Raw genomic sequence first — 12,811 nt, 5'->3', positions numbered from 1 at the left:
TTTTTCTTAGCCCCCCCCAAAATTTGGCTCTAGTTGCGCCTCTGCAGTATGCCAACTACATATGTTTAGCTTCCATGTGTTAAGCCAAGCCCTTAATTACATCGACCATGCCTCTTTGAAAGACCCTCCCGTTTTTTCATTCTGCTTAAAGCCCAGAGTCAGTCGTTTGTTAGTTTATTTAATCTTTATTCGTCTATCAAAAGATAGTCATAAAAATATATCACAGTATGAAAAAACATATTTTTTATATGGGTACAATCAAATTAATAAAATCATTGCATTCCTTATATTAAAACTGTAACATCCAAATTCATAATAATACATCACCTGAGTCAAATCTTAAAAATTACACATAAGGATCTAAAACTAGTATTTTAAATTCCATAGGTCATGTGATTACCTTTTTTGCTAAATATTCATAGTTTTTCTCATTTTGATTGCTCTCAGGATAAACAGGGCAACACTAAAACAAGTCAAGGGGTCAACCAGTGTCATCAGGAACTTCATTGCTACTTTATGTGACCTGATATGATGGGTGTTAAGAAGTGGCTTCAGATAAAATCAACTAAAATTTTTATAAAAATTACAAAATAGCAAGAAAAATGCATTGCACTCTGCTTACTCCTGTTGTCACATGGACATAACATATCTTTAGACGGATGAAACCGCATTGTAGCGAAAGCTACAAGATAATTAACAATGCCACAGAGTTAGTCGTTTGGGGCCAGGATAGAGGCAGTACATAGTGTGTGACCAGCCTTACCAGTAGTAGAAGGTTGTTTGTGTTGACTGGGATACAAATAATTAGCCCCCCAAGTAAGTCGGTGCTATGATGTACCAAAAACTCTGTGCTCAGCTGGCAGGAGCGTGCCCTGCAAGAGACCCCGTACAAACCCGTGACTTGACGTGCTCCAGTATTGAAAAATGTTCAATATTAGTGAGGAGGAAGGTGAGCAGGTAAAGGAACTCAGTTATAAATATGCCATCTGCTGAGGGGTGGTATAAATGGATTGCTTGTGATTTATTCTGATTACCCGAGATGTATGCTCAGGGCTCCAGTTTTCCAAAGCTTGCTGGTGTCACCTGAGAGCGTTTGCTTGACTCAACATTTCCAAATTGAATTTCGAATTGCAATTGCATTAGTTTTGTGACCATGCATCGAGTTTATTCTATTCTATACACACAGATATGTTGCAGGTAACGCAGCGGGCGCTCTTTTCGGGCAGGTCTTCTTCTCGTAGTCTGAAAATTAGCTTCTCACTGTGCATAGCGCCCAGGCTCCCGTGCCCTGTTCCTAATTAGAGACCAGGTGATAAATCTGCGAGCCAACTCTCAGAGCCAGTCCCCGTGCCCACCCAACAGGGGTAAGGCCACCTCGGTGCATCCTCGCCAGTTGTCTGAGCTTCAGTCTGTTGTCTCCGTCTCATGCTTACTCAACTCAAGTGCGCATGCGCGTAGCATCCTTCTGCCGGTCAATAGCCGGAGCCCCGCGGGAGGCGGTGACGTCAGCAGCCGCTGCGCCCAGTCGCTGAGGAGGCTGAGCCGGGGAGAGCTGAGGATGGAGTGAGGACCACAGCTCTGCCTAGCAGCATCCCGCAGCATCAGCAAGCAGCATCAGCCGCATCCGGCGTCGCGCACAGAGCCAAACACAGCCAGCAGCGGGCTGCGCAGAGCTATGGAGCTCAAGAAATCCATTTCGGGCGGCATGGAGGCGGACAAGCCCCACCGGCGCTACGGGGCAGTGGAGGAGACCGAGTGGACGGCCGGGGGGCTGGGGCGAAGTGAGTACTCTGGGAATCTGTGTGTGTGGGGGGCATGTTTGGGCGGCGGGGCCAAGTGAGTACTGAGGGACCGGGAGATACCCCAAGATGTATGTGTGGCTGTATGTCTATACATCAGCTCGGTTACCCCACAAAAAGGTGCACGAGGTTTGTGTTGAGTAAATACTGGCGACTATATGGAGGGTGAATAATGAAAGGAGTATTGAGAATAGTAGACGTGAGTAGTAGTATGCATTCTGCAACGCGAGTACTCTGGGGCATTCGACTGAGGACTATAAGGAAAGAAGTACTGTGGGGCAGCCCAGCAGTATTGATGGGTATTAAAATACAGACCAAGTAGTATTCAAGAGTGAATATCCTGTGTGTAGGGGAGCTGAGTTTTGAGAGATTAAGGTGTCTCAAACAGGTGCACACTTCAGGCAGGAGTATTCAGGAGTATTCATCAGAGTAAGAAGACACGATACTGCCAGGGGTATTCAGTGAGGAGACACGAGAACTGGTATGAATCCTGGATTGTCGGGCAGTTTGTTTTGATACATAGACAGGGCAGTAATAAATATATGCGGATCGAGTGTTACTCTTGTGTCCGAAATGGGAGAGTACTGCTCTGTGTGTGTGTGGGGGGGGGGGATAAATATGAAGACTGAGGATGATATGGGGGGAGAAGAAGTAGGTTTGAGGGGTACTCTCAAGGCGCTGCAAGCAGAGGGTAGTAGTGTGGATGTTGATCTCCTGGGCAGAAGCTCGTACGTGGGGGTGTTTTACTTCATGGGAAGTGTCTATTTCTGGGAAGATGGAGTAAGTGGCACTGGGTCCCGTGGTCCTGGATAAGGTACTCATTAGATGAGGAAGGATGGAAGAATCGAGCACTTGGGGCATCCCCGAGGGGTATCCTGTATGTTTTGTAGGAATTATTGGAGTATTATTTGCGGGATTATTGAGTATCTTGTACTGGATAAAGTAAACATTGCAAGATGTGAGAGGGAATATGCTAGGATGATCGAATCGCACACAATGTATTGATGACAACTGGAACTTTATGTCAAATTCACCAAAGTTTGTTTTAAAAAAAATGGAATAAACGAGCATGGGGAATTACTGAGGAGTAGTCTGTGTGGTTATTGATTTCTAATTTTTGGAGTATTATTTTAGGGGTTATTGAGTAATTACTGCAGGGGTCCTGTAGTACTGGGTAAAGTAAACATTAGATGATGGGGAAATGGAAACGCGAGCACCGGGGCATTACGGAGGTGTATTGTATATGGTTATTAGTAATTATTGGGGGATTAATTGAGGAATTATGTAATAATAGGCACTGGGGTTGTGGCACTGGATGAAGGAATAATTATAAAATGGGGATGGAAGAAGCAAGCATTGGTGCAACACTGATATGTACTCTGTGTGATTATTGATTAGTAATTGGTACTGGGCCTCGGATGGAAGAAGCAAGCATTGGAGCATTACTAAGATGTAGCTGATGTGTTTTTTATGAGTAATTATTGAAGGATTATTTGAGAGATTAGGGGATAATTGGATCTGGATCCCTGTGTCACTGATAAATGCAGCATTACAGGAGGGAGAGTGGAATAGTTGAGTATTGGTGAATGACTGAGGGGTATTCCATGTTGTTTTGATTAGTAGTTAGAGGACTATTTAAGGCCTTGTGCAATAAGTGGTGCTGGGCTGTGTAGTACTGGAGAAAGTACCAACTAAATGATTGGCCGGTGAAAGTATAGGATGGACATCTGCCTGGTATCAGGATATGTATAGTTTTACAGAATGGATATATTCTTGAATTCAGTGCTGTGTAGGTACAAAACAGATAAAATCTGGGAGTATAAATAATACATAAGGACAAGAAGTGGAAGTAACAGATGAAACTTTTTGTTAGTGTCGCGATATGCAAATGTAGACTGGATATATTCTGGGAAGTAAGCACATATAAGTACAGGGTGGACGTGGTCTGTAGAGTCAGTGGTTAGTACAGATGGGTATGTTCTGTCAGATTGTGAATATGTGAGCATTTGATAAGTATAGTTTGGAAAGTTGAGTCTAGGAAGGAACGTTATCAGACAGATCAGATATATTCTGGGGAGCCAGACACATGCAAAATAGGGCAAATATATTCTGGGACTGTGAGATTGTAAGAGATTCCATCAACTAATGGTGGCAGGGTAGACAGGGTTCACAGAATATTGGGAACAGATCTGCCCAACGTCATACAGAGAGACAGCAGCGAAAAGGGAGCCAATAGAAAACCTCTGCACAAGATAACAAAAAGCCATAGGTCAGAAAGAACAGGTACTCCAGAGGCAATTCAGCATTCAGAGTAACTTACACCCAGGATGTGCAAGACAACCATCAAATTACATTAACAATAAATGGGACGGGGGCGGGGGGGGTGGTAAAGCACTTGGGAGCGTCTCACTGTAAGACTGAAACTCAGGAAGTTCCTTGCCTGCAATTGCTGTTATAGACACCGATTGCTACATGCAAAGGCAGGTTCTGTGGAGCTGATACCTTTGGTGATATTATAAAAGTACATATAGATAATACTCACAATGGATGAGAAACACCAACTAGGATGTTGGGTATGCCCATAAATCTGGCGATCTCACCGGAGCAGAGCACGCAAGGCGGTAACAGCAAGGCTGGAGAACTAAAATACACAGCCACCATGGACAAGGAACTAGAGAGGAGGAACGTTTCATGAGAAATAAGGGAAAAACAAGGGTACACGAGGCATAAAGTAAGTAAACAAACATATTAGAAAACTGGAAGCTAAGGCCGGAGGGATAAGAAGGTAGACACACTAGACACTGAAACTAAGATATTGGGAAAGTAAAATGGGGACTGGGAAAAGGTAACTACAGAAAGAGTGAATGTTCAAGCTAGCACTTGCCAGCCACAGGTGTGCTGAATTCCTCCATCCATCCTTGGCCTTCGTGGGTGGAGAGAAAGAGGAGAACATGGAATTCCAGGCATTGGAGTTTTTAGCAAGAAAAGCAGACTGGTTTCCTCAAACGCCAGTGTGGATGTGGAATTATTAGGAATTCCGTAATAGTGTCAGTGAGGCTGGAAGTCAGTATGGGTATAGCACAAGGCCCAGAAGCTTATTTGAACACTGGAAGGTCCCACAGGTAGGCCCCCTGATGGTAGGTACAAGAGAGCAAGAAGTACATTATGAAATGGGAATAAAAGTTACATATATTTAGGGAAATCCTGTATAAGTATGTACAGTATGGATATGGTCTTTGAGTTGGGATGTGTAATTTAAGGATGAATATATTCTGGGGAGATGAATATATGTAAACAAAGACAATACATTCTTTGAATTGTGATACCTAACTAACAGACAGATGTGTTCTGGGGGTCAGGGTTATGAATGTACAGAACAAACATACTTTGGATATTGAGGATATGTAAGCACATGATAGATAGATACATTGTAGGAGTCACAAATATGTAAGTACAGAATCAATGTATTCGGGGTCATTTAAGTATATGTAAGGGTAGTATGGATTCAGTAGGGTGGTCAAGCAAGTGCAGACGTAGCTGAAAAGATAGGTATCTGTGACTTGTAAGTCATTGGTTTGAACCCCAGAAAGGTTAACCAAGATTTTATCCTTACATCATCAATAATATAAGTCGATTAGACCGATTGATTGCAACATCTATTAATAGTAAAATGTGCAACATTTTGATCTGAAATTGGTTGTAATAATATGTGTTCTGTAACATCAGTTGTATGTCATTTTAGAGTGAAAGTATTCTGGGAATTGAGCATACATGATGGATATATTTTACAGAACCAATAATGAGCAAAGGACACAATTATTCTGGGTATTTGTAAATATAAGTGCTCATTGATATGTTCTGAGGAGTTCAGGATAAGTAAAAACCTCATAGATCTATTTTCAAAGCCTAAGCAATGTAAATACTGGAGGGGGTAAGTAAATGATGGCTATTTTCTAGACGTGAGGAACATGTAAAATAAGGGCAAGTATATTCCATGGAGTAAGGATATGTAAATATATCTTGGCTATATTACATAAGTCAAGGATATGCAAATATTGGATGAATGCATTTCGGGGAGTCAGGAATATGTATTTACAGGAGGGAATTATTGTGGAGTTGAGATGTGCTAGTACAAAATGGATATATTCTGGGGAGTTGGGTATAAATTAGTGCAGGATGGATTTTTTCTGAGAGGCAGGAATACAGAAGCATTGGGCCAGAAGTACTCAGATTTTGTGTGCTCGCAAATGGCCCAATTCGCAAAAGTGAGCCATTTGCAACTGCAAAAAATTCTTTTTGCTATGTAACAAACAAAAATTCTGATTCAGTAAAAAGTTACAGAGTAGAAATTTGTGTTTGCTAGTACCTGCCAAATCTCTATATGGAAGGAGTCTGTTCAGGCGCCCCTTCCAAATATAGATTCTCTATGGGATGTATTAATGTTTTACCACCGAAATCCGGTTTTAGAACATTAATATTTTAACTGCTACACAAAAGTAGCGGTAACACAATGGCAAATGTGAATTTTGACAAAAACATTTTTTAAGAGTAGACAGTAGTCCCATGGACTGGTTCTGTGTAGGTCGTGAGAGAACGCAGCACACAGCAGAATATTACCGCACAATTATCATTTCACAAGAAATTTCCTAACTTTTTAATGAAATATTGGTTAGTGTCCCGGTGCTTAGCAAGAGATGTGAACTTCACATCAAGAATAGTTTGCTTTGGTCCTGATGATAACCCCAAAAAAAAGATAAAGGTGATGAAACAGGTTGGCAAAATCCGTTCATTTGCTATTAAATAATAGAATAAAAAAGTAAATATATATATATATATATATATATATATATATATATATATATATATACACACACAATACTGCTGAGGAAAGTGTAGTTGAATTGAGAATTCGTCTTTCTCCTTCAGTCATTGTTTTCCATCTAGCCTCTTTCTGAAAAGTAACCGTAATATAAATATTCCACTCGGTGTGTTTTATACTGCTTACATGTTCTCGAATATGTTATCAATGTAATTGTATATATGGTGCCAATTCAGTTTTTGCTCTGTTATTTATATTTGTATGTTTATTGCAGCATGAGAACAGATTTGTACTGTACAATTTAAATAATTAAATTCGGTGCTTTTTCGTGAGATATGCATTTTTATTAAATTTTGATTAGCCAGGTGGCCTCTCTCCTTGGTGTGCAGCAGCAAAACTTTGTCAAACAAACATTATCAACCTTATTTCTAAATCTTTGCAAAGGACAGTCTAAAAAATATTTTCTTTGCTTCTTTTGTTAGTTGAAGAGCGATCCCTTCAGAGATGCCAAGCAAAATTATAGAGTCATATGTTCTACAGAATGTGTCACTTTAAATGTGAGACTGTTCTGATTTCATGAGAAGGATATAGTTGAAATGTTTTGAGAGTGGGGGAAATAGTATACACACCCTAGTGATATAGTGAGCAAAGAAAAGGGGAAACAAGTAATGCAACGGCAGCAGGACAGAAGCATATTTACATTCAACCACCTTTATGCATGGGATTATGGTACAAGGTAATGCACTTTACACCACAGGCAGGTCATGCTGTTCCTCCCTGATACCACACACAATCTACACATAAGAAACTTTATATGCACATGGCTTCACAACCTGATTTCCACTTCAGTGGTTCACTCCCTCAAATAACCTTCCTTCCCTCTCCTTCTTCAAATGCATGGTCCATTACTACTCCCCCTTAGAAGATGAGGAACCAACTCTCTACACTATGTTAACATTTTTATCTACAACACATCTCGTGGTAGAACATAAGCTCAACACTCTTCCTCCCTCTTCAGAGAACACACTGTTTACCCTCTGTGTAATATATTTAACTTGCAGCTTGGCTGCACTATTTTCTGCCAAGAACTTAAGTATGCTTTATTTCTTGGCTGCCTTTCCGTTTCCTTCACTCTAGAAGGGTAGGCCACTCCATTAATACTTTAATGTGATTAGGCCTGACCGTCTACATTCCCATTGGTTGACTTATTGCTGCATGTTTCCTCCATAAATCGCTTGCTCCCTTAGCAGCAGTTTACTGATGATGATAGACCGTCTGTTAGTTCTGTCTCAATTCTCAAACTGTTGACATTGAACGAACAGCCCTAAGACCTTTTTTGTTTGATGGAGACATGCCATTCAAGTTTGCAGACATCCCAGTTTGGTGGGCTTTTGGCCATTGTATGTGCCACTGTGCATTCGTTCCACTTTGATATTTTCTGAAAAGACTCCTGATTTTTACTCAAATGCTTACATTTAGGATCTCCTGGTTGGACTAATGGTCAAATCTAAAAATTACAGTATCTTGTTTTCTTCTACGATGATCTCTTTGTTAAGTTGAACAGTTTCTCAAATTCCTTTCGTAAATGTCCATTGAAATACGATGCTCAGAAGTCTTAAATGTCTAATTTATACAGTGTAAAACCAAATAAATAGCTCCATAGATTCATAAATAAGCAAAGCAAATCAGTAATAAATATGTAAAATAAATATTCTTGCACAGTTTAGTATGCTTCAATATCTTAACCGAGGCCATTCATATCTCTGGAGACACTTGTCTATGCCAGTGAGATCCTGGGTATCCTAAATAGGAAATATTTCACTCATACGGGATTTGTCCTGGATGATAGTTTCTTTGTTTTAAGTTTAAATATTCCACTCAGACTGGGACAACAGACTACACAAATGTATCTGTGGGTACAAAAGCTCTGATATAAGCCTAATCCATACAGTAATTACCCATAACCTTCCCCTCTCGTCTTCCTTCCTTATTTTGTCTACTCTAGCCACTATTTCAATACATTCAGGCATCCTTGCCTCTATTTGTCAGATGGTTATGTGTCAAAATATTGAGTACAAAAATGTTGTGGTGCCGAAATACTTTGGCCTAAATAGCGAAAACAAAATATCATGAAGTTAAGTGCTCATAGTTAAATTGAGATTTAATATTCTTAATTCTTCTGCACAGCTTGACAATATATATATATTATCAACACACATATATATGGAGTTTGGATTAATAAGTCTATATTACCTACATATACTTACAGTAACAATATTTTGGTTGTCAAGATTTAGACTATAATATTTTTGCACCACAATATCTGAAACTCAATATTCCAGTGGCATACTTTATCGGGCAATCTTATTATCCTTAGCTTTCCTCTCCCTCTCCTTCATCATTATAATCATGAGCTCATTCTTCTCTCCTCCATTTTTGGGTAAACTCTGATGAGTCTAGTTCCCTCTGAGATACTCCCAGACACCCTGTACTCTAATTACAGATCCCCCGCTTCCTTATCCTTTATTTCTAATCGTAATGCCTGTATATTTCTCTCTTTCCTTCTTTTTCTCTCTCTCTTATCATTATCTACAAATCTCTGTTTTTTCATTACCTCCCAACTGGTGAGGTTAGGCCCTACTGAATAATGTTTAATTCTTCAAAATCCAACCGATATGCTTAGAATCATTGCTCGTAGATTCATATGAAACTCTACATTGCAAACACCAATCTAGCTAAATTCAGTTGATCAGTATTCATCCACTCACACATGCTACCAAGAAGGCTACTAGCCCATGCCATAATGATGTACAAATATAGGCTGCCCGGCAACTTCTTGAGTGGAGTCCATTACACTACTATGATGCCTGGCAGGCTACATTGCATAAGTTAAGTTTTATTTCAATAGTAATCATGCAGTAAACTTTGATATTTTCTTTATTCTTGGCTTCGTTCGGTAAAGCTTTTAAAGTTCATTGTCAAATAGCCATTGATTTACAAAGGCATATTTAAACTCTAATCCTAGTGCATTGTGGGACTTCACGCCCATCCATCAGGGAGTTAAAGTTATCATGCAGTGCAATCCACTTTAATGTCAAAGTTCTGCCCGGTAAATTTGTGCAAAATGGAGACCCGCGTCTCCTCAGGTGGCGTACTGCTGCCATACCTCAACATGTTATTCAAGGGTTTTGATTTAATTCAATGCTTTTTGCAGAGACTGCTGTCAAATTCTTTAACTATTGTTACTTGACAATGTCCTTATTATATGTTAATGATAATTCTTTGTAAGGGGGTGCCATGAGCCCCCATGTTGTTTTTAGAGTTCAGTATATTGACTCCCATCATAAAAATGTGAAATAAATATATTCAAATTGGACTCCAGGTACAACATACACATTAGTAGCCCTGAAACTATCTCACAGTACAACAGGGACCCTTCTCACATTAGCTCTAAAAGGTTCCACAATGATCTGTTAAAAAAGAGTTATTGAAAAAAAAAGATTAAGATTCTGTGATACTAATCCTGAGATAGATCTTCCGCAAACCTTCCACCATCTTTCATAGTTATGAATTGTATTGTTAGTATATGCAATTTTGGAAATTGGCGAGATTATCCTACTGTGTTTGTGTAACTCTGCGCCTTTTATTGAGACTATGAAATCCTGACCGGCACCCCATGAGCAAATGACGGATCTCAATTTGGGGTTGTCGCTAACCCTGGTCTGCCTTATGATACTCATAGTGGGACCAAAGAAGGCTTGGGTCTATTTACTATCTGGCCTAGACCACTCTAATTTATTAAACAGCAAAAGGATGGCCAGATAAATTATTCCAATATGTTCACACCACACCTAGCCAATAATCCTAAGCGGGCAAACTTTCTATTTAGTAATTTTTACTGATTTCATGATTTTACAAAAAACATATAAATACATCCAGACATAAAGCATACTCAAATGGCGACATTCACATATAACACCATAGTACAAAATTTTTTTAAAAAAACAATATAAATGGAAGACTTTAATATAAACACTATATACAAACAAGGGAAAAGAAAAGATGCCTCTAGTCAATCAGTTCATGGGGCACCAGTCCTAATAACATGAAAACAGACAAGTGGCCGTTCACTCCTTTTTGCGGGCCTGCTTGTTTGACTATGCTGGAACCTCTAGATTTCGAGGGTCTAATGACAAGGGGACTTTATCCTGAATTGCAGTCCTGTAACACCCTTTTAGGTCTCGGCTAAAGACGCGCGGAAGCGCGTCTCCGCCGAGATCTTATGTCACCGAGCGTGCTTCCCAGGAGACACTCCTGGCCGCGCGCAGGCGAATCTAAACTGGCACGCGCATTAGTACGAGCGCTGCGCGAGGCTCCCACACAACACACGCATACATAGAAACAGAAGCGCTCACGTACGCACATACATACAGAACCCCCCCACTCATATACACACACACACACACACACACACACACACGCGCGCGCGCGCGCACGCGCACCGGCCCCCCCTCTCCCCTTTAACTTACTGTGGTAATCTGGGGGACTCCGCTCTCCGCACCGGCAGGGAGAGTTGACGCTGCGGCTCCTATCCCGGGACTCCCTCTTGGTCAAGGGAGCCCCGCAACACGCGTGCAACGTCCTGTTGTCGGCCCCGGGGCTCTCCACGCTCGCAGGAGCCCCGGGCCGCTCCACGCATTTCCTCCGCCTGCCTCCTCTTCCGGTCCGGACGCGGCTCCGCCCCCGTCACAGGCGACCTTGCCTGACTTCCGGTGCGGCCGCGGCGGAATTCCGGGGGCAGTAAGAGTTATTGTATATTTGGCTGCTAAATGAAAGCGTGTCCATCTGCCACTGACATTTCTTTCAAAGTCCAAGTGTCTTAGCTTTTGATGCTCTGAGAGTGTTCTTAATTTCTCTGAAACAGATCTCCAGCATTTGTTTTCGGTAATGAAATATGTTTGATAATTCGATACATTATTGTAAAAAGGCATATGGAGTCTATGGTTGTCATCCCCATTACAGTTTCTGCGCAACCTACCTTATTTACGTTTTCTGGACTTTAAACTGTATTATGCTGTAGAAAGATTTTCTAGTTAAGCATCTTTTTATGTGTTTTCTTTTCAATTCTTGTGTAAATTCTATGTTCGTGGTCTGTCCAAGCGCATGGGGCACGTGGTAAAGATTTCATCTAGGTGATGGTAGGGAAAGGGAGGTTTTTAGTAGAGCCTGATTTTATTGTAGATAAATATATTGTATTAGCATCTTTGCAACTGAACACATTTGCTCCTGTATATCTTTAATTGTGTAAGATCCCTAAATGAAATCTGGTCATTTACTCTTCCTCTCACAGATGTTCAGATGTTACAACTTTATCAGTTCGTGATTTTCTTTTGCACATCTTTAGTTCCCATTTACTTTAAAATACATCTTACTTTTGATAATAGTTAATTTAATTATAGTTATTCTTGGTGTAGTCTTTGGGTTATTGCAGTAATAACTCTTTGCTTTCGGTTTCCATTATTCAACAGTATTAAAAAAGAGGAGTTGAGAGGGGTGGGCAACTTGAAGATGAGGAAAAGGACAGAGGTAGTCTATTGTGAATATTTTAAATTTTCTGTTTTGTCAAAAAGAAATGTCATGAGCAATGCCAATTGCTCTACCTTTAATGATGCCGAGACCATTGCATTGCAAATGCTTGTTTAAATCCTGTTCCAGCACAGGGTTATGATACTCATGGCAGCCCTTGCTCCCTACACCCATATTATTTTATCTTGCTTTGTGAAAATGCAAATGTGAGATGCATAGCGAAATGCCTTTTGTTGCGAGGTGATGCATACGTGAAATTTTTTTACATTTTCTTGGTTCCAGCCGGTGGTGTGAAGTGGCTCGTGGTAGTTCATTGGACCTTGAGTGGGTCACAAACTTCTGCCTATCAGACAAAATTCTTAAAAAAAGAGGCGAATTCCTTCCATAAAATAGATCATTTCTGCAGGTGGATTTTCCGTACTTCACATTTTAGCTTAATGTTTTGCTGTCTGCTTAGTCATGAAGGCAGCAGCTGAATGGAAAATATAATAGGAACCTTCCATCCTTGGCACTCTCTTTAGACCTCAGCAGGTGGCGATTGAGGATGAAGGGTGGATCGAGGTACCATTCCCTGGTATTTTGGTGAATGTATGCCCATGAACGGGAT

At 40.6% G+C, this 12,811-nt stretch overlaps 1 protein-coding gene across 1 annotated transcript in view; it reads left to right on the top strand.

Annotated features, from left to right (window-relative positions):
* Window positions 1–1,569: 1,569 nt before the first annotated feature.
* BMERB1 (bMERB domain containing 1) overlaps window positions 1,570–12,811 on the top strand; it is a 743,837-nt gene continuing 732,595 nt past the window's right edge. Inside the window, exon 1 of the mRNA XM_078664344.1 lies at window positions 1,570–1,781. Within this exon, the coding sequence (XP_078520470.1) occupies window positions 1,676–1,781 (106 nt within the window). The 5' untranslated portion in view covers window positions 1,570–1,675. The remainder of the gene's footprint in view (window positions 1,782–12,811) is intronic.

The sequence above is a fragment of the Lissotriton helveticus genome, chromosome 10 (assembly GCF_964261635.1).
Source record: "Lissotriton helveticus chromosome 10, aLisHel1.1, whole genome shotgun sequence".
NCBI lineage: Eukaryota > Metazoa > Chordata > Amphibia > Caudata > Salamandridae > Lissotriton > Lissotriton helveticus.
Note: the sequence above shows the minus strand (reverse complement) of the source record. Positions and strands in the feature narration are given on the sequence as shown.